General features: G+C 40.2%; 1 protein-coding gene across 3 annotated transcripts in view; it reads right to left on the reverse strand.

Annotated features, from left to right (window-relative positions):
* The window catches only part of ESRP1 (epithelial splicing regulatory protein 1), a 60454-nt gene extending 33178 nt beyond the window's left edge, over positions 1-27276 (reverse strand). For 2 of the 3 annotated variants that reach the window (XM_082600796.1, XM_082600797.1), the window contains exons 1-12: positions 27051-27276; positions 26414-26542; positions 25034-25147; positions 21990-22104; positions 10898-10996; positions 10699-10753; positions 9089-9199; positions 8837-8969; positions 8466-8508; positions 6210-6511; positions 2576-2794; positions 131-317 (exon numbers count right to left, since the gene is read on the reverse strand). In XM_082600796.1, coding sequence (XP_082456922.1) covers positions 131-317; positions 2576-2794; positions 6210-6511; positions 8466-8508; positions 8837-8969; positions 9089-9199; positions 10699-10753; positions 10898-10996; positions 21990-22104; positions 25034-25147; positions 26414-26542; positions 27051-27182 — 1639 coding nt within the window. In that variant the 5' untranslated portion in view covers positions 27183-27276. Of the gene's footprint in view, positions 1-118; positions 318-2575; positions 2795-6209; positions 6512-8465; positions 8509-8836; positions 8970-9088; positions 9200-10698; positions 10754-10897; positions 10997-21989; positions 22105-25033; positions 25148-26413; positions 26543-27050 lie in introns of all 3 variants that reach the window. The other variant, XM_082600795.1, reaches the window with a different exon arrangement.
* Between the last annotated feature and the right edge of the window lie 473 nt (positions 27277-27749).

Below are 27749 nucleotides of genomic sequence, written 5' to 3' on the forward strand. Positions count from 1 at the left end.
CTTATGTAACCACCTCACCTGCCTTAGAAAGAACGAGGGGCACAGAAAGTTATGAAAGCAGCTTAAGCACCTACCAGCATATAGCGTAGAATAGCGCCAAGACCCAAGAAAAACTTACATGGTAACTTACATGGCGGTGGGGATAAGCCATTTCGATTTAAAGTGCCCCCCATTAACACAAAGTTCATCTCCTCAGCTGAACACTGAAAGACTTCAACATATCTGTCCTTCATGGTTTTTTTATGACACTTCTGTGCAGCCATAAATGCTCTGTCCGCAGACTTCATCTGGATAAAGGCATCTCCTGATGGGCGTCCCTGAGCACGTGGGGGAAGAATAAAAACAAAAGGAGACTGTCTCCTTCAACAAGGAAGTGGTTGCTTACAAAACATGCACAGTGACAATCACCCATAGTACAGACATTTTAGCCATAACATCTGGGTGACAGTATGATCTACTGAAATCAGACTTATGTTTCATCACCTAATCAACAGAATTGCCCACAAAACCTTGAAGAAATAGTTTTGAGAGCTCATAGCTGAATGTGATCCTTTTTGATTTTTATCAATTAGAATTAGATTTATGGACTTTTGAAAGCGTCTCCTTGTGACTGCAGTTTCAAAGTAGAGGCTTGTATACTGGGTTTTTCCTTTCTGAAAAATCCGATTAAATCTTACTCAATTGAGAAAAGCTAGTAACAGAACCAGTATTAGAGCTTTATGCATCCTCCGACATGAAACTGAACAAACCAGTGCTCTCTTTTGTCTTTCAAGTCTGTCTCTCACTGACCTGCCACATGGCTTCCCCTTCTCCCTGAAGCCTAGATTGGGAATGTGGCTTGTGGATAGGGAAGGAGGAGAGGAATTGGGAGACGCAAAGCACAGTGAAGGGTGGTGAGAGCTGCTATCATCAGCGTTGCTTGGGAGCCCTTCTCTCACCTCTTCCCCTGCATCTCTGTTTTAAACCTTGGCCGACAGATGGTTATAGACGTTTCCTCTGTTACTAATAGCTTGCTAAAAATCCTATTTAAAACAAAGCTGGTAGATTTCTGCTCCACAGAACCAGAATGCCTTAGTTTCATTTAGCATAGACATTTTATGAGAGAGAAAAAAGGCACAACCAGCTTATAAGACTCCTTTTTTATTTGATGGATTTCTTTAAAGTCTCTAAGGGACTAGTTATTGCAAATTATTACCATGCAAGTTACCATAAGAGTTACCATACCAGGGAAGTTAAGGACACCAGGGAAACCCAGTCCAAGATGGAAAACTAACATCTTCGAGGCAGCTAAGAGCTTGTCCATCATCAAAGAAGCATTTCTCCCAAGTGTAGTCACAATAGGTCACAGGGTCAATGAGAGGCAAATCTGTCTACTGTTGTTAATCACAGAGTAATAATAGCCCCTAGGTTATTAGAAGTGGTGACTCGGAGAGAACCCGAACAATTCCCTGGTGATGCTGAACTATGGGGAATTTTATTCAAAACGAATCCCATCAGTGAAGCATGCCGAGAGGATTCCTAGTCAGATAAAATGCTGCGTAGCTTCATATTGACGTGAGAGTTAGAATGAGCATGTGCTGGTGTGGAACACCAAACAGAGGCTCAATGTTTTCTGATTCCTTGTACCCAGTGGCATGCACTTTCCAGTGAGACAGGATTATGGTTATGAATGTGACCAAATCATCACACGAAAAGAGAAAGTGGGAAACTAGCAGTTTTGAAAAAAATGGTATTTTTAATACAAACCTATATTCAGACTATGATGCACAGAAAATATCTTATTTTCAAAAAGTGATACAACTTCACTTTTAATAAAGAGTTCCAAAATGTTAATTAGAGCTACGCGCTTTATGGGTTTTTAAAGTTCTATCCTGCTTATGATGGCACAAAATACTGGCAAATTGCCCAGCAACTAATATAATTAATTTTATTTACAAAATGAGAGATACCAAGCCAGGAACTGCTTTTAATATGCTTAGAATATATATTGCATACTATAAGAAGCTGATTCGATTTTGATAGAGGATTCTCAACAATTAATTCACGAATACATCTGAGCGCCTTTTAAGATCACATAGTGTTCTAGGTGGTATAGATACAAGTTCTTTTTGAGTTTGTACTCTACTGAATGTAATTTGATATCTACTATATATATGTGAAATAAAATAAGTCATTTCTAAACAGTCTATGGATACAAAATACTTGGGAGCACAGACATGCTCATTGGTTTATATATTGTCTATGATTGCTTTCACACTACAGCAGCAGAGCTGCAGACTTCAGTAACTGCAACAGTAAAATGTTGTATCAGACTGGTAATGTATTTGTCTCCTACCCGATGCTACTGATAATTTGATGGATATATGTGATGATGGAATCAGAGCTGAATTTGAATTACCATACCAACGAAAGCATTCTTTCCCGAGTTCATCTTAAAGACAGACCCCTTGCACTTATAGTTAAACCTTTCCTTTAAGACTTACTATACAACTGATGAACATTTGTTACCTTTTTATTGGAAGGGTGTATTTAATGAGAATAAGCAAATCAGTTTTCCAGTAAGTGACTTTCTTACCTGATGATTCAATACCATGTGGACCCCATGAGTCCGAATATCGGTGGAAAATTCCCCCAGAAAGTCCAGGATATCCTCAATTGTGGCTGCATAGGGAAGACCTCGAAGGCGTATACAGTCTCTAATGTTTGTAGGGGGCACAAATTGCTGAGGTAGTACTGGAATAATGGGAGGGGTTGGAAGTGGAATGAGAGGGGCCGAGGAGAATCGATTCAGCACCTGTACTCAAAGCAAAATAGAAGTGGTTTAGAGCCCTGCTACTCCAATGTTGTCTGCAGACCAGTGCTGGCATCCCTGGAGAACTGCTAGAAATGCATAATCTCCGCTCCACCCTGACCTAGTCTATATGAATCTGCAGTTTAACAAGATCCCCAGGTGATCCACAAACATGTTAAAGTTTGAGAAGCACTCATGGAGAAAGCTGTTCATGCTTTTCAGCTGGGAAAGCATGATACCCACTTTTGTGAGCTGCCTGCTGAGGTATACACCACACACAACACAATGCACTTAGATTAAGGACTTATCCACGTGGACGAATGTCTCACTATCTGCCTTGAGACAAGTATCCTTAAAGTCTGTTGCTTTTATAAGAATTGGGACATATTGTTAAATTGTGGACTTATGTACAACCTATTAGATTTCATTTCACTAGTGTTTCTCTCAATATTTTCTTCACATTCCACCTCCAAACCCAAGAAATATAAAGAAAATAAACCAGCAAGGAACCACAGTCAAACAGTGACTGTATTATATTAAAATATGTCACATTTATAATGATGTATAAAGCAGAAGGCAGAATGGCTGGGTAACATAAAACTGAAAAAAATAAATTAGTGAAAATAAAAATAATCATGTGGATTTGAGACAGTGGCAAAACAGGGGATCTTGACTATCTTTTTTTTTTTTTAAATTTTTTTAAATTTTTGGCCACACTGCACAGCATGTGGGATCTTAATTCCCCGACCAGGGATCGAACCCGTGCCTCCCTGCATTGGAAGGCGGAGTCTTAACCACGGGACCGCCAGAGAAGGCCCTTGACTACCTTTTAAATTCATGGAATCCCGCTATCTTGAGAATGGATGCGAGGTCAGGTACATTTTGGAGAAAGAATTGCTCCCAGGCAAAACTCATGTTACAAGGTTGTTGTCTACTTTTGTCTTAGTTTAGAATATGCCTACTAGTTGATAATACGAGGAGGTCCTTGTGCAAATGCCGTGTGTGGAATCCCCAGGATTTCTGAACCATTTACCACTGCAGCCTTTATCAGCTCATAACTAAAAATATAAGACAATCAATGAACTCCCCCCAAATTGTGCTAATTTCCTCACTCACACCCTGTCCAATTGCTATCTGAATAAGAGGTGACAACAATCAAAGAGTAAACACAACACAGCCAAAGAGAAAGCAAGACTTTAAGAAACTATACGAACAATTCAGACACAGTACAAACATCAGGGGGAAGAACACGAATAGAAAATAAATGTTATAAACAAACTTGGGACAGGAAATGGTCTAGCACTTACAGTACCTGCCAAATAGGAGATCAGTAAAGTTACTGAATGAAGTGATTATTACTAATGAAAAGAAGACAGTGCAAAGTCTATGACTACTACAACACTTATTAAATAAATTATTAGAGACGGGAGGCTGGAAAGCGAAAGTTCACCCACACTCAAAACCACCTATGGCTGAGTCAAATAGAGAAAGGATACTCTACAACCAAGCCAATTAATGTACAGTAGCCAAGGCTCTGGGGTAGTCCATTCTAGGGCATGATTTCCATGAAACTGTTCTTCGAATTAAAGATCTAAAATAAAAATCTCATTTCCTCCCCTCTAGTTTGGGGTGTTTGAAGTCTTAAGCACGCTCAGCATATTTTAGAGATTCAGAATTCATGATACTCATTTTCAACAAAGTACAGAATTGTTTAAACTACAAGTATGCTCGTAGCTTAGGGTTCAAGAGTACCAGTACAGGGACCTCCCTGGTGGTCCAGTAGTAAAGAATCCGCCTTCCAATGCAGGAGACATGGGTTCGATCCCTGGTCAGGGAACTAAGATCCCACATGCCGCAGAGCAACTAAGCAGAGCAACTAAGCTTGTGCGCCACAACTACTGAGCCCATGTGCCACAAAATACAGAGCCCACACATTCTGGAGCCTGCACGCCATAACTAGAGAGAGAAAACCTGCAAGCCACAACTACAGAGAAGCCCAAGCACTGCAACCAAGAGCCTGTGAGACATCAACGAAGATCCCGCAAGCCGTGATGAAGACCCGACGCAGCCAAAAAGAAAGAAAAAAAGAAAAAGCAATAAGAGTCAGTGTCTGAACTGCTTGCAAAAAAGACCAAAGGAATCACTGAAATGACTATGTTCTACTATGGAGTCAACTAAAATAAGCTGAAGAGCCATGTGAAACAGTCTATAGAATCTCAGGTGCAAAGGTAATACTAACTGACCCTTGAAGAGAAATGTTCAGCTGGTAAGTCAAGAAGAATAGCTGAAAGGCTTGACACCCTACAGACGGTTTTATGCTTGGATCTTAGTGTGTTTTCGGGAGCTGACTGTCCCATGTGTGCCTCAAAAACAGTGCTGACTTCTGAAAGGTAGTAACAGGACAAAAGGACAATTTGCACTGTCACCAGCAATATGGAACTGATCAAGCCTTTTGGGAAATAAATTTGGCAAGACATTAAAGCCTTAAAAGCTCACAGCTTAGATCCAGTTCTAAAGAAATCAATGAGAAATTGACAGATAGGGACTTCCCTGGTGGCGTAGTGGTTAAGAATCCGCCTGCCAATGCAGAGGACACGGTTTGATCCCTGGTCTGGGAAGATCCCACATGCCGCGGAGCAACTAAGCTCGTGCACCACAACTACTGAGCCTGCTATCTAGAGCCCGCAAGCCACAACTAATGAAGCCTGCGCACCTAGAGCCCATGCTCCGCAACAAGAAAAGCCACGCAATGAGAGGCCCCGCGCACTGCGATGAAGAGTAGCCCCCGCTTGCCACAATTAGAGAAAGCCCGCACACAGCAACGGAGACCAACGCAGACAAAAATAAAAATTAACTAATTAAAAAAAGAAGAAATTGACAGATAAGCATGTTTACCTAGAAATTTCTTATGATAGAAAAAAACCCAACCCAAATGTACAATAGAATTAATAAATAAATTATATGCCCCTGTAACATAGTATTAACTTAAAGATTAAAATTTTCAGACATGAGTAAACTTTTGAAACCAAATACAAAAGTATATCTACAGCAATATTCCAGTTATATAAAAACATAGTATTTTTTTGTGTGTATATTAAGATAACAGTGGCTATTATTTGGTTACAGAATAGATATTTTTCATGCATTTATACTTTCTGTAATTTCCAAGTTTTATTTTAACACAATGAATAATGTATTATTTTCAGAAATAAAGACTAGGAACTGTATTCAATATCTTGTAATAACTTATAATGGAAAAGAATCTGAAAAAGAATATATATATGTGTGTATAACTGAATCATTGCTGTATACCTGAAACATTGTAAATCAACTATACTTCAATTAAAGAATAAATTAATTAAAAAAAAAGAAAGAATAGAAATAACGCAAAGCCACCAACGTGCTCTTAAAAACCAACCTGCTGAACTTCAGCTGCTGTGCTCCTGAAGAGTTCAATGTATCTTTTACCCAACAAGTCCTTATGCTTCCTCAATGCGTTCTGTGCATATTCCTCACAAGCAAAGAGGACAAAAGCGTCCCCTGTTGGCCTACCATCTGGGTACGTAACAAAGAGGATGCCTTCCTTCCCCCCAGTGATGGGGCAATGCTGTCCAAAGAAAGCCACCACTTCATCAGCTGTGGCTGTGAACGGGAGCCCCCGCATGCGGACAATGACTTGGTTTTCCTTGGAGAGAAATTGGGCTACCTCGTTGGACGTACCTAGGGAACACAAATATCAGGAAACACAGGGAGAAATGGTTACGACATCAACTTTACCAAATTTTAAAAAGTAAAATTTTTGGCAATGTCTTTAATTCATAAGTCCCACACTCCCATATGAATTCATAATAACATCCCAGGAATCAGAATTCTCTTCCCATAAATTTAAAACTTTCCCCCTACCATTTTCATAAGATACTCCTGTTAATATAGGAAGGTAGCCATACAGTTACATCATGGACCAACCACCATATTCTTCTCAAGGAGAGGCAACTAGTCATCATGGTGGTTAAGGGCACAGGCCCTGGAACTAGAAATGTCTGGGTGCAACTGTGGCTTTACCATTTACCAAGCTATGACCTCAGCCAAGTTTAACCTCTGTATCTCAGTTTCCTCATCTGTAAAATGGGAGTAAAATTACCTACCTCATAAATTACTGGAATAAGTTATTACATAGAAAGCTCTTTAGTGATTTTTTGGTATTATGTTCCTGATTACTTTTTATTAAGAAAGGTCCAAACATACTCGAGTAGAGAGAATAATGAATATACTTAGCAGCCAGTTTCAACATTTATCAACACTCTGCCAGACGTAAAGCATTTTGTACAGTGCTGCGCAAATACTCAAATATACATCCTTTACTAGTAACATTTTCCCTAAGCGCAAATTCTTATCATACTGTCCATATACCATGAAGTCCCAGGCACTGATGTGGACGTTAACTTTGCCATCTGCAATGTTATCTGCCATGGAACCTCAGGACCACAGCACCTCCAAATATACTTTATCCCCAACCAATATCAAACAATGGAAACACTATTAACCTTGAAGCTCTGAATTGGGAAGCCTTGGTTTATCTCAAGAAAAAAGTGCAAGAAATATACCAGCACATTGTATAAACAGGATATTGTTACTGCAAGTTTTACAGTTGCAAAGATTTTTATCAGGACTATATAATGAAGGGATATAAATGTTCTCTGTATTTAAGTGAAAATCACCTTAGTATATTTCTGCAATAGGTGTCAAAAGCCCCTTAAAAGGTCCACCCACATTCTTTGAATTAGCTATCCTATTTTTAGAGATTTATCCTAATGAGTGGCACATACAGAGATACAAAAATATTCACTGCAACAGAGAGTGAAATGGATGTAAGCTCTAAATGCCCAATAGGATTGTTTTTTTTAAAAATTATGGTACATATAATACTGTACAGCATTTAACATTTAAGAAATTTGAGTAGCATAAGAAGATATTCATAATATACTAAAAGGAGAAAGGAAATTAAAGCAATATGAGCAGAAAAATAGGAACTTACAGAGTAGGTACACATATAGAGAAACATCTGTTGGACAAACCACAGTTAACATTTTTTATGCATCTGTTATTTTTAGGTTTTAAAGTTAGAATCACTCAAGAATTAGATAATGACTTTATCTGTTCCCACTTCTTTCTGACCATATTACTACAAACACCATATATTCTAAAATACTAGAAGCCAGAATGCTACCATGCTCCCGGCCACTGATGAGTAAAGGAAGTGAAGAGAAAAACTGGAAGCAGATATGCAACAATTCCATATATTCTGATATGGCCGTTTGAAAGTAGTTTTCAGACCATTTAATTTCTTTCATGAACTACTCTTTCCCTTTGTACACGACTTTATATGACCCTTTGACTTTTGTATAGCACTATTTTTTTTTTTTTGTATAGCACTATTTTTAATGGCTATTTAACTACAGTTGGTTGACTCAAGCCTTAGGGCAAGCGCTACACACTACACTGACACTACTGGATATTTCTTCCTCCTATTAAAAAAAAAGTCAACTTTTATGTTTCATTGGGAATAAAATGACCCTACTTATCTACCATTCATGACCCTATTTATCTACCTTTGCTATGTAAGTAAAGTTTTAGATTCTTCTTATTATAGCCACGTTATGTAAAAGGTACTCACCGCCAGCAATTTTAAGAAAATCTTCACCTGTTGCTTTGTAAACCTAAGAAAAGAAAGGGAAATTAAATACAGTTTCTGAGCCTTCTGATGTGAACACTCATTCAAGATGCCAGGGTTGGGCTTCCCTGGTGGCGCAGTGGTTGAGAGTCTGCCTGCCAATGCAGGGGACACGGGTTCGTGCCCCGGTCCGGGAAGATCCCACATGCCGCGGAGCGGCTGGGCCCGTGGGCCATGGCCGCTGAGCCCGCACGTCCAGAGCCTGTGCTCCGCAACGGGAGAGGCCACAACAGTGAGAGGCCCGCGTACCGCAAAAAAAAAGAAAAAGATGCCAGGGTTGTCAGGGTGTCACATGTCAGGTTGTGAGGACATACCTCAATGTACCGGGTCCCCATGTGATGTTTGTGCCTCTGGAGCGCTAGGTCTCTGTGCTCCTCACTCACAAACCTAACCAGAGCTTCTCCGTTCCTTCGACCCTGGGCATTCAGACAAAGTGCTGCACCTCCCCTTTGAAATTAACAGAACAGGAAGCAATTAAAAAAAAAAAAAACAGTGAGGAGAAAATGACAGAAAATCTATTATCCCTTTGGGATTGTTAAATAAAATAGAGATTAAGGAAAACCAACTTGGCAATATTGAGTCCTTTGAAGAATCTTGCAATATCTTGATCCGAAGACTGCCATGGCAAACCTCGTGCCCTGACCACCGTGTTGTCATCAATAAGTTCCATCTTGCTGCTGCGGATTCAAGCAAAACATCAGGTTGCATGATTAATGCTAGGCAGTCTGACCTATTACCCCCAGAAGACAACTGGCCTATTTACACTTGAGGTATTATTTATTTGGAGTTCAGACAGACTTGTAGTACTGCCCAACTTACTTCATAACCTCAAACATTATCTGGGCACAGTTGAAAGTATTCTTTAGGTGGTTTACTATACAGAGGCAACCGCCCATGCCAGTTCAACACAGCTTGCTCACCCAGCAAACCACCTATCAGCTGAGGTGCTGCTTCCTTGTTCTGAAAAGAACGCAGCAACAATTCAGAGGAAGTAAAGTTCTCCCAATACTCTCTTGGCCGGTAAGTTCCTACAGCCGAGAAGGATAGGTTTAGATTCATTCTCTGATCTGGCTAGTACACCAGTGGGGTTTAAATCCAGTTTGACAGCAAAACTTAAGATCCACCTAAAGCTGGTAATTAACCCACATGGGTAATGTGTGCACATGGTCAGAAGTCTGGCATTAAAATATCTCCCCTATCAAACAGGGAGGCATCACAGAGAGCGTTTATGGAAATGCTTGGGAGTTCCCACACCTTAATGAGTCATTTGTATATCACCTATTCTCTATTTTGATACCTTCTGATGTTCTAATCCTCCCATATTTATATTTTCAGTACTCCTAGGACATTTCCTAATGAGTCACTTTCTCCACAGCTAAATAGGCCTCAACATCTCTCTTATGGGCAAACATGTCAGAAGTTTCTGTTCACTTCAGGCACCAAGCAATCTCATGCAATTCACTGCAGTGATTTACAAACTATAGGTCTACTTGTGATCACAAACAGAGATACCACCATTTCACACTTCTCCCCAGTTATTTCCTTTGCTTTAAAGTAGGAGCTGATAGAACATACTTAAAATTATCTCAGTAAAAACCCTGTGAACTCTTTTAAAGCCTATGATTTTTTCCTTTGGAAGTTTTCCAGTGAGGATGGGCAGTTCAGAGAGGCTAAAATCAGAATCGCAGACACAAACAACACAAACATATGATGTGCCTAAAGTCATAGTGACTAAGGATACAAATATTTCATTAAATGTAAATCCCAACATCCAAGCTTACTTTAAAATACAATCTTCTAGCTAGTGGGAAGCAGCCGCATAGCACCAGGAGATCAGATCGGTACTTTGTGACCGCCTGGAGGGGTGGGATAGGGAGGGTAGGAGACGCAAGAGGGAAGGGATATGGGAACAGATGTATATGTATAACTGATTCATTTTGTTATAAGGCAGAAACTAACACACCATTGTGAAGCAACTATACTCCAATAAAGTTGTAAAAATAAATAAATAAATAAAATAAAATAAAATACAATCTTCTTTAACAAATGACCTAATATTTAAAAATGGATACCCAAAAGGTTTAGTAAAGTTACTAAAATATAACAGGAGTTAAATATCACAATATGAATAAAAACACATTAAAAGGCTCAAATGGAATAGTATTCAAGTACTTACCAAGTGCCACTTTCAAATTTGTAATTTACTCTTTCTGGATCTGAAAACCTGTGATCTAAAATAAGAACATACAAGTCATCATTTTAGCTATCAGGGAGACAAAGCCGAGGGGGCGGGTGGTGGCGATTCAGAAGTATAGGCGAGGGAAAGTGGATGGGATCAGACACTAAGCGTGCATTGTTACAACACCAATACTTACTATAAGGGTCTGAAATCATTGCTAAAATTATATTTCCCATATCTTCAACTTGACAGGCTCCATACCGGGAGGCTGAACTATTCTTCTCAAAATTTAAACCTGGGAGATTAAGTTAAGGAAACATTTTGGGGAGGTAAAATGAGGTTGCTTTTACCCAAAATTAAACTCTCATGGAGCCAAGAAGCCAAGTAAAATGCATCTAGGTTGACAATTCTTTGAAATCTCAGAATAGCTGCTTCCCATCAGTCTGGACTTCACCCAGCCTTCCTGAAGTGTCCAATTGCCCTATTGGGCTAAGACGGCCAAATCAATCCTGTCCTGAGGATTACCAGGAATAATAATAATAACACCAGGAATAAAATGTTTATTGAGCAAATGCATGAATATTGAGCACTTTTAGCGTCAAACCATGAAGCATACAACAAAGTTAACAGAATTCCTATCCTGTCTTTACAACACACACAAGGCAATGACCATGCTGACTTAAAGATACAGTTACATCCTTCAAGATCACAAGGTATTAAATGACTTTTTTAAGCCTAATGTTCAAAACACTTCAGATTACTGAAGACATATCTATGACTCCATTTTTATCCAGAACTCCCTTCTAGAAGATTTTTGGAACCCCATAACACAGCCATCTTGGATGACAGCAAATACTTGTCCTTTTAGAGTACATGTGTAGGAATGGTTCAAACACTCAGAGCCAACAATGGCCAATGTAGCTTCTGATTAAGTAAATACACTGTTTGGGTAAGCCAGGAAACATGGCTTTTAAAGCAATGCATGGCTCAAGTTGGGATTGAGGGTGCAACCAGAAGAGATTTCCATAAAGTTTTGCATAAGTTTTATAATGTAGTACAATGAACATAACAAATAATACTATGGGACTCTATCTTTTCTTGAGTTTAAAATGAAAACAGCCATCTGAGTGGTGGTTACTAAGATGTTTGCCTTATTTTATAACAATTTTTCCTGATTGGTATTTTGTAAAATAAGGGTAAAAAATGAAGACAAATATTAAGAAAAAGTCGGTAGGTACTATTTTACTGCAAACAAAGAGGATGCAATGTAAAAACAACTCAGAGATTTCTCCCCACCAAGAATTATAGCCAGTCTTCTGAATGAGTAATATTCTATTCTATTCTCAATTCAAAATTCCTTTCTATTTCATCCCCACAGCTTCCTCTTGTCTTTCTCCAGTAAAGAGACATGCTAAGCAAATTCATTTGTGGGTCGTCTCTCAACCGGTTACATTTCTCTGTAGTTAAATATGCTACATGTAGAAAGGCAGCCACATGTTCCTTGGCAAATTACTTAACCCCACTAAACTTCAGCTTATCTGTAAAGCCAAAGCTGTGATAATCTTTACCTCCCTGGGCTCTTGTGAAGATTAAATGAGGTAAAACAAGCCCAGGACACAACGCAGGCATTTAATACGTGATGCTCTCCCCGCTCTTCCTAGAACCCTCAGGTGACCAACTTTCATAACTTATGATAATCACACTTTAACAGGGTCACATTTATGACTAAAAAATCTGAACTCACCAGATGCCTATTTGTATGCTCACAGGATAATCATCAAGCTAAAATGGTGGATAATTTCTGCATTTCCCCCTGCAATCCCACCCTTTACATCAATCATCTAGAGATGAAATAAATGTGCTGCCCACTGAGGGATTAGAAAATCAATCCCAGGAGATGTTCAAGCAACAGAGCAATGACCACTGACTGGGGTCATTAAAATGATTTTCCTTGGGAAGCTGTACTATAAAGTATTTATTAATTCAGCGCCATTTTCAAAGGACATAATAATAGGACAGAAAAACTGGAGCCAAAGGATGAAGATGCTTTAGGGAGACAACAGCCCTAAGTTTTCTGGGGAGATGGGAGGGACTTTATGGATCCTTACAGAACTAAGAAAGAAGAGCTGTGACTAGCTATAGTTTATCATGTAAACTCTGCCACCAAATGTCTGGAACCCTGCAATTCTAAGAACACTTTCAGCCTCGTAAGGGCGTACAATGAAGTAAAGAGAAACATATCCAAGAAATGGAGACCAATGCCATTGCATAAGCCAGTGTTCCTCAACCTCAGCATTAGCGGCACATAGGGCAGATAATTCTTTGTTGGGGGGTGGGGCAGTGTCCTGTGTACTATAGGATTTTTAGTAGCATGCTGACCCCTACCTACCTCCAGTAATAACAATTTAAAATGTCTCCTGGGCTTCCCTGGTGGCGCAGTGGTTGAGAGTCCGCCTGCCGATGCAGGGGACACGGGTTCGTGCCCCGGTCCGGGAAGATCCCACGTGCCGCGGAGCGCCTGGGCCCGTGAGCCATGGCCGCTGAGCCTGCGCGTCCGGAGCCTGTGCTCCGCAACGGGAGAGGCTGCAACAGTGATAGGCCCGCGTACCGCAAAAAAAAAAAAAAAGTCTCCAGACATTGTCAAATGTCCCCAGGTGGGTAAAACCCAGCCCAGGTTGAGAACCGCAGGTATAAGCCGATATCTCCCAAGAGTGGCAACTTGACCCCTTAGCATCTATTGATTCAGAGAAAACTTTTACATGTAGGAGACAATTAGTAGACAGAAATTTTGAAGAAATCTGACCAAGGAAACACTGCATAAGGACCAACCTGATGCTGTGGCAAAACCCCTATCAGCAGAGACACACACACACACACACACACACACACACACACACACACACACACGCACACACGCACGCACGCACGCATACCCTACACGGTAAGGAACATGGATGAAAACACAGCAAGAGTCAACCCTTGATCCTCACCCTATTTTTGTGCAGCCCAGAGAAAAGTATAGCTTTTACATTTTTTAAAGGATTGTAAAGAATGAGCAGAGACTGTACGTGGCCTGCAAAAAACTAAAACATTGACTCTTTAGCCCTTTACTGAAAAAGTCTGCTCACTTCTGACCTAGAGGAATGAAAATTGCCGAAAATAGAGAATGCCACAGGAATGTTTGCCACATCGTAACCTTCTATCCCAAAACAGAATCTTGGGGGAAAATTAAGCTTTGAAGGAATTGGAAACTATATTCAATTCAAACCAGTTTTTTCTCCTCTATCAATGACAAGAGGCATAAGCCTTCTCACCTTTGCTCAGGTAACTCCCCTATAAAACGCTCTTATCTTCTTAATCGCTTAACCAGATTAGACCATGGATCACTCCCACTCAGCACCAAAGTCTTCCCTAACTGCTCTAGGTCACAACCATTAAGTTAAGAGTTGATTAGATACTATTCCTATAAAATATTACTCCCTTCAACTGTATTATGCATTTCCTGAGCACAGGTCTGCTTTCCTCTGATCTCTTTCCATCTACCACAGCACCTATTACTTCTAAGACTCTACTGACATAAATGATGGCATTTACTACACACCATTTTGTGCCAAACACTGTCTATTTCCTCCTATTTTTGCAGTAGCCCTGCCAGGTAGATAACAATAAAACCAAACAGATGAAGAAACTAGGATTGAGAGAAGTTCTGTAACTCATTCAAGTTTCCCAGCTCTGATTTGACAATGTGTCTGTAATTCCCTGCACCAAGATAAGAAGCTTTGCTTAATTTGTTTTGAGCAATAGTTTGTGAGAATCTTTCTAAATGTATGATATGAAAGCCAAGTGAAAAAGATAGCTAAAAAGCAACAATGTAAAGTATCCTGTCTGTGTAGAATAGATTTGTAGCTGAAGAATTATATTACTGAAGTCTACTTTTTAAATTAAGAATATGTTCTAGACATTTGGCTAACTTGGTCCCACGTAACACGTCCTAACATGTTTCCCTTCAAGTCGTCACACACCAGGAAGATCAGCAGCTCTAAACTCCCAGCAACTTTTAAAAGTCACCCAACCTCCTGCATGCCCAAACCGTCCACCCACTCACTGTCTTCGGAAGATTTATTCAGTTTTTCATAATTCTTACCAGAATGTAGCATGAACAACAAATAAACGGGAGTGAGAAAAAACTTTTAGTATCACTTCTTTCTCCTATCAATTTATAATTATATATTGAGTTACTTGCTGCACGTCCGATCTTGAGAGAAGGAAAGATGAGTCTGTGCCTCCTGATTTATGGTTGTCATGCAACTTAGTCATTCTGCCCTTGAGGCAGCCACAACAGCACCAACAGGCTTAGCCAGCTTTGCAAATGAGAAACGCCATGAGGAAACAGGAAGAGTAAAGCCAGACATGGTGGGAACGAAATGAGCATGTCAGGGTAAAACTGAGCAAACTGCTGCATTTACACAGAACCTTCGCCTATAGTTGAACAGAAGTGCCACAAGTCCATCAATATTAATTTATCCATTCAAAAGAAGCTACCTTTTCTGACTGTGGAAAATGGACACATTTGGTTTCAGAACACTCAATTTTCCCTAGTAAATAACCTCTCTTTAAAACTAAGTTCTTAGTTTCTATCTAAAAGAAGCACACATAGGGGACTTCCCTGGTGGTCCAGTGGTTAAGAATCCACCTTCCAGTGCAGAGGATGCAGGTTCAACCCCTGGTTGGGGGACTAAGATCCCACAAGCCACGGGGCAACTGAGCCCACACACCGCAACTACTGAGCCCTCGAGCCACAACTAGGGAGTCCTGTGCCACAACTACTGAGCCCACACACTCTGGAGCCCACGCACCATAACTAGAGAGAAGCCTGTACACCACAACTAGAGAAGATCCCGCATGCCACAACTAAGACCCGACGCAGCCAAAATAAATAAATAAATAATTAAAAATAAATAAAAATAAAAGAAGCATATAAAATAAATACACTGTGGAAAATTAAGTTTAAACTATGTTAAAATTGCATCCCAATTCAAAATTCCAACTCAAAGCCATTTTTCATTGCCATTAAACACCGCCCCCCGCACCAAGGACAACAAGTTTGTTTCTTCCCCTTCTACTCTGTTTACTCTTTTATAAGAGTAACACAACTGCCCATATTGCCAGACATTTTTCAATAAAATTCCTGTGCTAAAGGAACAAAGGAATAGCAAGCAGAAAATGTCATGAGAAAAGTTGAAATCGTGCTCCAACTAAGAAATGAATTTCCTACAATTATGTGAAGGAAAAAACAGAAAGTGATAAATTACCCTTACAGGAGTTGTATGATTTAAAAAACAGGTTCTAGGGACTTTTTGGCGGTCCAGTGGTTAGGACTCCATGCTTCCACTGCAGGGGGAAGGGTATGACCCCTAGTAGGGGAACTAAGATCCCTCAAACCTGCCCCATGGCCAAATAAATAAATAAAATAAAAAACAGGTTCTATAAATAACCTGCTATATTTTAAAATGAGATTTGAAAGAAGCAAATCAAGAATGCCAGTGTAAAAGAATGTAACTAAGAGCCAAAGCAACAAAAACTTTCTTTATACCAGTAATAAATGCTGGGGAATCTAAAACCATAGTTTTAACTCTATTCTTCAGAAGCTTACTCTTTCCAAGAGGGGGAAAAACAAACAACAAAAAAGCGAGATCCAGGGCTTCCCTGGTGGCGCAGTGGTTGAGAGTCTGCCTGCCGATGCAGGGGACACGGGTTCGTGCCCCGGTCCGGGAGGATCCCACATGCCGCGGAGTGGCTGGGCCCATGAGCCATGGCCGCTGAGCCTGTGCTCCGCAACGGGAGAAGCCACAACAGTGAGAGGCCCGCGTACCGCAAGAAAAACAAACAAACAAACAAACAAACAAAAAAAGCGAGATCCATCCTACCAAATATGACTTCAGGAGGTATTATTGTTAACAAAGCGCAAAACTGACAAGTCAATTATACCTTCGAAGAAATAAGGTAAAAGTAGGAACTAATGCGAAAAAAAAAAAGATAAAAATTTCTACTTTAGAAAAATACATTTATATGGCATAAATAAATTAGGAAAGGGAGACTCCATGATAATGTCTTCCAAAGCCTTCTAAAACAAAAAAACTATCCTGAAATTCCCAAACTCGCATTTTAAAAGTAAATTATTTTATAATCAAGATAAATCACACAAAATTAACATAACAAGTCTGAGTGCTGGCCAAGAATATACAGTATTTCTAGTCACCTAACGTATTACAGACCACATACCAGAGTATTCGCCAGTTTGGCTCACATCATACTGATGTGGTACCAAAGATAATTTCTTCTCCCCTCCAGCCAACAAGGTCAACTACTAACCCAACTTAACTGTACACTTGGTGATAGTTAAAATCCCTTTCATACGCAGAAAGGTGCCAAGGAGGATTCAGCATCTGCCTCCACTTTTTAAGAAGAGCAATGACGGTTTTGCGACTGCAAAGGCCCAGTTCAACTAGTCATAACAAATAAGTAGGTAGTTCAGAATGAACCATACTCGCACACACTATTTTTACAAATGGAGAAGCTAAACCCTGAAGCTTACCTGTACTAACATGTAGCTGATGTTTTAAAAGGTCTATAACCAGTTTCACGAAAGATTAGAAAAAAATTTCTTAGGTGTAAGATAGTTTAGATAAGGTCTTAAATCAATAAGGAAGTCCTTTCAGAGTCTTTGGCAGACGGCTTTCTTCTTTGGAGACATGCTGCAACCCAGTCAACACTGGAGAGCACACAGTAGGGCAGGCAGTGGCTGAGTGGTTGCATGTACTAGCTCATCATTCCCTGCAATAGTTACGCCCATTTTAAGATGGGAAAACTGGGGCTGAGAGGTACAGTAAATTCATCCCCAGTAAATCTGACTCCAGAGCTCATGTTCTTAACCCCTCTGCTACTAAGGCTATTATCTCCATCTTTAATATATGGGAAAAACTTGTCCTCGTCACTGTGTCAGTAGCATGCCCACAGAAACACATATCGTATACCCCCAACAAGAAGTGGTGAAACACAAACACAGGGAAAGACAAACACACCCCTACTAACACTTGGATGGGTAGACAAGAGTGGTTTAGTGATTTTTTTTTTTTTGCCCTGTTAATGGCAAGCTGCACTAGTGAAACGGCATATGCTTATAATATCACACAGCACATATGGATGCAATACCCTACAACCAGATTGAAAGTTTACAAAATTAACTTCCCTTTTCTCCTGAATAGTTTAGTCTCAGGAAACATAGACTATAAATTTATAAGGGAGATAATCTATTTAAATAGCCAATCCCACCCTCAGATAATCTTTATAAATTCTAGAATATTATCCCCTAGTTAACAAGCAGACTGTTTGCAGTCAGACTCAGGTTCAAATGTTGACACTTTTAACTTAAGGTAAAATCTCTAAGCCTCAGTTTCCCTAGCTATGAAAAGGGGGCAATACCTCCTCCACTGGGCTCTTGGGAGGCTATTGATGGGAAAAATAGTAAGCACCCAGTTGATAGATAGTTCTCTTCTTTCACCTGCTCTCTGGACAAGGCCATACTTCATTTAAATTGAGTTCTTAGTAAAGGCTTGGCAAAATGAAATAAACACAACGGTAGAGGTCTTGATTAAGGAGAATAAATCAGCTCATGAGTTACAAAGCTAACAAAAAATAGGTTAAGAAACCAGGAGGAAGTAATTCCATCCAATACTGTGGGGGAAATAGGTTTGTTTTTTTAAAAAAACAGATAAGTCATTATACAAATAGCCTCATAATCAAAATGTACTTTCAGCAGGGGACAACTAGCATTAATTTCCCCAAGGGATCTATGATAAATTTCTTCCTTTAAACAAAAAAAAATCACATCGGCCTCAATTCCTATCATCACACCCTCACCACCTCACATGATTAAGTAAAAAGCTTACAAAATGCCACCCACAGTTCACCTGCTAAATGAGGTCTTCTTTCCAGCTAGGACTGCATAACTCAAAGCAGGTAACAAAACTGCAGCTGGAATAACTCTGAGGATCAACACTAACACCAGAAATGGTTTTAGAACCATCACAAAGACAAAAGAGGAAAATATTTGCTAAAATAAGAACAAAGACTGCATTCAAGAAATGCCTAAACCTTTTTCTTTTATCAAAGTGGTCATACTGCTTCATTTACATAGCACCCACGGTTCACAAAGCTTTCACTGGGGACTACTTGAGATAAAAGTGCGGCTTGGAGAAGGCCAGTAACTTTCCCAAGGAAGCAAAGCTGCAAATTCTCTTACTTGTTCCTTTCTGAGGGTTGGCAAGAGCCTCTCTCCCTCCCCCGCTGGCTACCTGGTGGAACAGGTAATCCCTCTGGAGCAAATGACCCTCCATCTACTTGGCAAAACCATCAAGGATGCGTAATGAGTACCTTTATGTTTCCAAATCCAGTGCCATTTCCATATTAGAAAGGAAAATGTTTAGTGGTCTGAGAGAATTGGACAGCTCTTTAGTTCAGACATTGTAGAAATCCTCTGCACAGTCAAATATGGTATGATTGTCTTTGACCTGAGGAATTAGTTTGATGGCTTAGTCAGGGAAATAATGAATCCTCTGACTAAGAGTCATAAAGTAACTGATCACAGCAGCAACATATAACAAAAACCACAGATAGAAAGGCTTAATAACATTTCTTACCTGTTAAATGGGAAAGAAGTATGCAAATAAAACACTAATAAAAACATTTAAGATTAAAATCCATTTTGGGGGGAATTCCCTGGCAGTCTAGAGGTTAGGACTCCACTCTCGCACTGCAGGGGCCATGGGATCCTTCCCTGGTCAGGGAACTAAGATCCCCACATTCCATGCGGTGCGGCCAAAAACAAAAAAATAAAACAAAAACAAAAATCCACTTTTTGATTGGCAATAAAACTATAAAAGCTAAGACTTCCAATGTAAGTCCAAAGAAACTAGGCCAAAATTAGGTTATTTTAAAATAAACAGAAAAATTCCCTAATTTTTCAATGAATGCATTACTTAATGGTCATGAGATCCTTCCTCAAATGTCAGGTGTTATATGCCTGAAATGAAGCCCAGCTTAGCTTTATTCACAATCCACCTGTTTACTGTAGTCAAATATTTCTGATTTTCATTTCCATGGTACTTGAAAAAAAACTGCCAACAAATAGTTATAGAGCTAGGATAAAAAGCAATGACAGAAAAAATAATCAGCATAGCATCTTACCCATTCACCTTAGGTCACCTTTAAGGTCAGATAATTCAAAAACTATATAAAAGTACATAGTACTTTTAAAAAGTATGTATGTGTTGTGTAGGAAATACAGCATAGAGCAAGTAAAAAGCCCAGGTTACCATACTGAAGATATTTACTAATAACCCCAAATCGTATATACATGAAGCTCTTAAGAAGAAACCACGGAGAAAAAAAAAAAGGTAACCTTTAAACAAGCTCTCTGAACTGTGAACACATTGAGAAAACCGAAATACCTAAATATAAGAACCTCTTATTTGTAGCTATGGAAATTTTTACTAATATCTGACCTACAATTACTAGGGAAAGATTTTCTTTGCTAAAAGAGAAAACAGAGCAGTCAGGGATAAACGGTTCTTAATATACTCTTTCCTACTCAAGTTGTCTTTTGCTAAATTAAGATAACTTATTAAACTTTCCCTTCAATATCTACTAATACTTTGCCAGAATTTTTCATTCTCTATTTTGTACCAGCACATTAAATGGTTTAGCATTTGCTATAGATGGGATTGTGTCCCTCCCCAAAATTCATGTGTTTAAGCCCTAAACCCCAATGTGACTGTATCTGGGGATAGAGTATTTAGGAGGCAATTAAAGTTAAATGAGGCCGTAAGGAAGGGGCCCTAATCTGTTAGGCCTGTGGCCTTATAAAGAGAGGAAAAGAAAGACACCTCTCCCAACACTCCTGGCCACGCCACTCCCCCTACCCCCCATTTGAGACACAGGGAAGAGGCAGCTCTCTGAAAGACAGAAACAGCCCGCACCAGAAGTCAACCATGCTGCCACCCTGATCTTGGACTTCCCATACTCCAGAACTGTGAGAAAATAAATATCTGTTGCTAATAAACCACCCAGTCTATGGTATCTGTTATGGCAGCCTGAGCTAATTCATACAGCATTTAAACCAACAAAACACATAGCAAGTTTTTCTACTGTCCCAACCTTCTAATGAAACTCTTGTAAGAATTCACTCAAATGAGCTTATTCTACCCTTCTCCCAGCACTGCTGGGAGCTAAACCAGTAATTAACTAGTAGCTAAATCAGCGACACCAAAATTCTAGCTACCTATTTCCAAGAAGAAGGCAAATAAAATGGGTTTGATCTGTTTACAAATGGTTAGGAAAAATACCCAAACCATCTTTTTCATCAAGAAATTTTGAAATAAAACAAAAATCAAGCTTTAGCACCTGAAAATGGATGAGAAATTTTTAGAATAAACATCTATACCCCCATGTTCATGAATATAACTTGAATCTGACTTCATGATGATTCTCATAGTGGCTTTGGGCGAGTCCCCAACACTTCTATTACTCAGTGTTACATCTGATATGTTAGCACATGACTCTTATTAGTTAGCACTTTAAAGACTTACTGGATGAAAGATGATGGGTCATTCCTGACAAGATTTGTGATTATAAAATTTACTTTTACAATACATAATGCATCAGATATATTTTCTTGGTAATGAAAGAATTTGGGGTAAAATCTCAGCTTCATTTTATCACCTCAAAAGATGGCTTGTAATAATTACCACAATCTACTTGTATTTGACAAACCCAGAGAAGGTTAAAAGGGGTGCCAAGGAACAGCTGTTTGCCCAGAGTATACATCCAAACTTTAAATAAAAAATTCTTATCCATTCAAAAGAAGATGAAATAAACCCTAAAACCAAGAAGTGGCCTTAGAATTGGCAAAGAATGTGGTCTTCACATTCATCAATTCGTCAACTGAAAAAACAAAACAAAACCACTCCCATAATCCAAAATTGAATTCTATTTTAGATGTGTTCACCTAACAAAAATCCATGTCTAAATCACTATTCAAATTCAGTAAATTATAACTACTTTGAAAGATGCCAGTAATTGCACCATTTTTCCTAGCACAGTAGACAAATTTTGGACAAGTCAATTTTCATACACTGTCAAAGTTAAAAATGTTTCAAAGTTTCTTGAACTGCCATTTTTTTCTGGAGCTGTCTTTTCAAATGATTCCTGGGTCATCACTTAAAGGATACACTCTGTCATTGCTGCAACATCCAGTTTATCAATATCAGGTGAACCAGGGCAACACTTCTTAAACTCTTTCCGAAGATCAAAAAAGGAATAGAAGCATTCAGGCAATAATACATTCTGAGGAAGGACAAGGTAGACACTGTTAACTAGATAAGTTTAGTTCAGTGATTCCTTAAAGATTAGGAACCTAAGAATTGAATCTAAGTATATTTTACCACAATTTAAAAAAATATTTTTAAATTAAACATTAGAATGTCTTCATTTTCTGTTACAGTATTACATCCTACATAAAAGTCTCATGGAAAAAAAATTCATCTTATTTTAAGGCAACAGATTATTCATTTGTTCTCCATTATGTATTCCATTCAAAACAGTTCTGAAGCTATAAAACATTGGGCTATTATATTTTCTGTTTGCTAACATTATGTACTTTGTCTAGCCATAATTATTTTAGACCATCTGTATTTTCATGCAGCAGTATTAGCCCTCAGTTTTCATACAGATGCATATGTTTACAATACATGTCTAGACATAGGATTCTATGTGTTTATCAAAATTTAGTTTTCTATTAAAACCTAGCAGTTTAAAATACTGGGTTCTAATAATACATCTTCTGTGTATTAAAATTAGATTAAGATAGTAAATTCCTGATTACCTGAAGAGGATTATTTTTATGCCAAATTATAGTCCCACATTAGTTTTCCTGACCATTATTATTTTGGCTAAACCTGAGAACTCAAATTACACTTAAAAAAATATATCACAAATCTCAACGGCAAAGGAGAAATTGTTACCAGTCGTTCTTAGCTATTAGCATCACTCTTGTGGTAATTAAACAAAGCTCAACTGTCAGAGCAAATATTATACTATTGTGTCACTTTTTTTCCTTAAAAAAAAAACCTCATTGAATAATTTTCAAAGTTTAATTTTGTTACACTGAATTTCGATTTTTAAAAAAATTTCAAGATAATTTGTATTCACTTATGGGGAATTTGTACATTATAAAGTCAAGGAAATAAATACTTTTTAATGTTTGTGACCTATAATATTTAAGTAATAATGTCTCTATGTAAATTTCCTTTATTGGATTCTATTAGATGTGACCTGCTCATGCTATATTTGAAATAGGTATCACTACATCATGGTGACATTTTCCAAAACAGTTACCAAAAGAACTGTGAATCTTCAAGATGACCTACAAAAATGCTTACGTAAAAGCTGTTTATAATGACAATAACTCAAATGTCCAACAATAAATGTTTGGTTTTAATAGGTATATCCATTTAAAATATTGAATATTTTATTTACTGCTTACGAAGGATACTAATGTTATATTAAATTTAAAGTAGGCTAAAAGGTTTGTGTGGTATGAATGCTCCTTGTAAAAGTAAGGCTTTTCTACAAAACTCTGAAAGAATACATTCAACTATGTTCACATTCAAAAAACCACTTTAATGTCTTCTGACTGGAAGGATTATTTTCTTTTATCTTTTACCATTTCCTTATTTTTCTGTAATGAATAGAATTATTTTCATAATGATACTAAATTAATTGTTTTAGTTTTCTTTATCAAAATCCTAATAGAAGTGGCTCAGGAAAATGTCTCAATTTTTCTCTGGAGGTTTTCCCACATCCAAAGCAGTGTACCTAAAATAACAAAAACAGCCGTTTTCCTCTAGCCCAAAATAGGGAAGGATTAAGTTTTATCCCTTATATGAGTTTGAGGGGAAAAAAATTCTCATATATATCTATTTCTGGATTAAGGGTATAGCAATTTGTCTAGCATTTAATTAATAAAAAATACTCCCCCCTTTTAATCAAATAATTACTAAGGTTAATGTAAAAGGGAGTGCTTTCTTCAAGCCTCCAGATACAGGAACTTGAGTTTCTCCTTCAGACTTTTAAAACTGTCATTATACATTTAGTTCATTTCTTCCCTTTTCCCTATTGGAGTAAAAAGAAAGAAAATCTGCACTGACTACTCACTTATGACATCAAATGCCAGTCTAAACTTTTCATTGCAAGACTTACCTCACAAAGTTTCCTTAAAAATATTTTACTTCCATCTTTTCAAGTTCAGTATCTGCCTACCACAATAAAAAGTTACAGCTCTAATTAATTAAGTTGATAAGATCAACTATATTAGCAATGATTGATTACACTGGGTCTGCTGTCTGTGCTCACCATTTGTTCTCAGCCCCTCAGTATTCTTCCCAGAGAGAGAAATCACATCTACAGTAAGATAGTATTTTTCTCCTTTCATACTCTTTTCCAGAAAGATAAGTAAAGGTAAAAGATGGGGGTGACCCTATTGTTTTGATACAAAATTCAATCAGTTTTGAATGTTTACTTTAAGTCACACAAAGTACAGTATGCTATAATTAACATTTCACTAGTTATATGGTTAAGTCAGAGTACAAAACTTTTTAATGAAATTATTAGAACTTCAATTTAAAAGTTTAAATTGGATTTTTCTTTGCTCTTTCCTTTCTAGGATAAGGCACACAGACAGGAATACTACAATGTATTAAAATACAGTTCTACCTACTTGTTATTTTAAATGTCAAAAATTCAGCTAATATGCTTTGGAAGAGAGAATGTCAAGCATCTCAAAAACTTGACATAAACAAAAAGGAAACTTTTATTAAGTCACCAAAGGGTATCTATAAAATTACTGTAATCTCAAACATCTCTATGAAAGTGTTGTGACCTTTTTATTGTGGTAAAATAGACATAACACAATTTTAACCATTTGTAACACAACATGTAACACAATGTTACATGTTACCATTTGTAACACAACATGTAAACACAACACATTTTAACCATTTGTAAGTGTACAATTCAGTGGCATTAAGTACATCCACACTGTGTGCAACAATCCCCACCATCCCTTTGTCATCTTCTCAAACTGAAATTCTGTACCCATGAAATACTAACTCCTCATATGCATATTTTTAAAATGGAGAAACTTGGATAAACCATTTTTTAAGCCTCCAGTCACCCCTAACGTCCAATCGTTTTTTCGAGAAGCCAGCACTCTTACCTTCTTGGAAGCCTCAGGATGCAGGATTTGCCTGACATGAAGCTGCCCATCAGTACAGAGACAGAAGGAGGTTCCTACCCCAATATTCAGTTCATTGCTCACTGACTGGTTAAACTGAAAAGAACAAAACACACCCAGGGATGCAATGGATGCAGGATTTACAAACTCTAAAAAGTGGCCCCCCTCGGTTATAACCTGAGAAAACCGCGCTAACTGCTGTGAAGAACACCGCTGCTGGGGGCAACATTAGAAAGACTCCGTTCCCACAAACTGTGTAGCTTCCTTTATATAGGGTAGCTTTCCAGTCAATCCTCTTGTTTGCGCACAGGAGAATTTAGTAAATGCATTCTTCCTCCCATTCAACACCCACCGCCTTCTATTTTTGTGATAAATCCATTCAAGACTTTTAAGTCAGAGGTCTCATTTCATCAGCAAGTTGCCTTCTGATTACATCATTTTCTGGTGCTACTTTTTTTTAATGTTAGGATGTTCTAGACTTAAGAAAGATGTCAGTTTCTGATACGAATGTGGGCAATGTGTATATAGACCACTGGAAAATCTAGTAATGCGTTTCCTATAACACACCCCAGAAATGATAACTTTCCCCTATAATTCGCAACTCCTGTGCTAGGGCAGAAGCCGTGAGAGCGCCGGACACTCACCTGTGCACAGGTGTTTAGCGCCCCGCCCTATCCGCAATCCAGTACCCGTCGGCACCCTGGAGCAGCCGGTTTTTAGGTCACCTCAATCCCAGTAAGGGGATTCCACTACTTTCACGGTGACCCAAGGAGCAGCCTCACATGTCCGGGTCCGCAAACCCTCCCGGCGCTAGGACCAAGGCCACTAAAGAAGTACGCGGAACCGGAACCGGGCCTTTGGGAGTTCAGGAGCCTAAACCCAAGCAGGCACCTTCAGGTTCGCCCCCAGCTGGGGCCGCCTCCAGCATGCCACAGCTCTTCTACACCACAGCGCCCCCTGTCCCAGGGCTGAGCTGCAGACCCAAACCCGGCAGAGGGCTGGCGTGTCTGGGGTCTGGGTCTGGGTCTGGGTCTGGGCCTGGAGCTGGAGCGCTAGGATTCAAACTCCGCTCATCACTCGATTGGTAAAACTCGGCAGATTCTCTGGCCCCAGTAATAATTCAGGAAGCAATTCGAAAGCTATCAAGTTTTGACCCAAAGACCCTGGGAGCTGGGAGGCGAAAAGGAGCAGCGACCTCCTCGCAGAAGGTCCACCAGGGGCTGCAAGCCCGGGTCTCGCCCCTCGCTCCGGGGACACGCGTGGACCGCCCGGCGAGGGCGTGGGACCTGATAGAGTTGGGCTGGCTTGGAGGGACGCCCGGGTGGCTAAGATGGGGTGGGCGGCGCGGCCCAGGGCTGTCACCTGTCGGAGGGCTTGGTCCAGCTGCGGCGCCGAGGACAGGCTCTCGGCGTCGATCTTAGTCTCTTCTTTACAGTCCTCCGTCAGCTCCAGCTGATCCGGTCTAACTAGTACTTCGTGCAACTGTCCCACCTCCGGGGGAGAAAATTAGGGGTCAATTTTCCCTTCCTCAGTTTGGGAACCTCTACCGTCGCTCTCCTTCCTTGCTCCTCTGCTGGGGCGGCCCACACCTCTCGACGGGTCTGGCCTCATAATCAAAGCTCACTTGTCGCCAGCGGCTCCAGTGGCCGAGAGGTCGTCGCAGCCCAGCCCCCAGCCCCACCCCCACCCGGATCAGGTCCGAAAGGCCCTGGAAGTGAGCACTTGGGCCCCCAGGGATCCCACCCCGCCTTCCCGGGGCGTCCCCCGTCCGGTAGAGAGCATGGCTTGCCGGCCCCCGGCCTCCCCACCTGGACCAGATTTTGGAGGACTGAAACGGTTCCAAGGCGGTTGGCCAAGAGGTTTGCTTTTATTCTGGATTCTCTAGGCCCCGGGTCCAGCCTCCCAAGTGGGCAAACAAGAGCACTTGTTTACCGACTCCCCAAACTTTTACAAGCTTTTGCCCCACTCCTATCACTTGGACAGAAACGTGGAGAAATACCTTCTTGTTGGCCAGATCCACGACTTTCCATAACAGTAGGATCAGCTCCTTCTCATCCGAGCCCAGCTTGGCCCCGGTGGCCCCAGCAGTGATTCCAAAAAGCACCACCAAGTAATCCGGAGACGCCGTCATGACGATAGGTGGGGAGGGGGAGAAGGGGGGTCGGGAGGCGGTGAGGTGAGGTGGAAGTGAGAACGAGGAAGCCTGTGCTAAAACCTCTTCTAAGAGAAAAAGAAAGAGCGACCACCCCCCCCCCTCCTCGCCGCCGCTGGTGCAAAAGGCGGTAACCAACCACCCAAGCCCACACCTGGCCCGAGCTCCACACCCAGGGCAGGAAGGGGGGTGAGAAGGAGGGCGGAGAAGCCCTGCCCTTTTTGTATTCAATTGCCCGTGCGTCTATGCAAAAAGCCTGGAGCAGGGCTGCACCCGCGGGAGGCGCGCGCAATGGCTGAAAGCTTTTCTGTTTTGGGATGTGGCTCTACCTGCCCGCCCCTTCCCCCTCCCCCACGTGGTGCAGGTAGGAGACACCTGGCGGCGCCTGCCCATTGGCTCCTTCAAACCACGACGTGGCAGCGGTGGGGGAGGAGGCCGCCCGGGGGAAGGGGAGGAGGGGGCGGGAGACAATGGCTGGATGATTGGAGAGGGGAGGGCAAGAAGGGAGGAGGGGGAGACGCGAGGGGCGGGGAAGAGGCGGTTGCC

Source organism: Mesoplodon mirus (genome assembly GCF_964341445.2).
Source record: "Mesoplodon mirus genome assembly, chromosome: 16".
NCBI lineage: Eukaryota > Metazoa > Chordata > Mammalia > Artiodactyla > Ziphiidae > Mesoplodon > Mesoplodon mirus.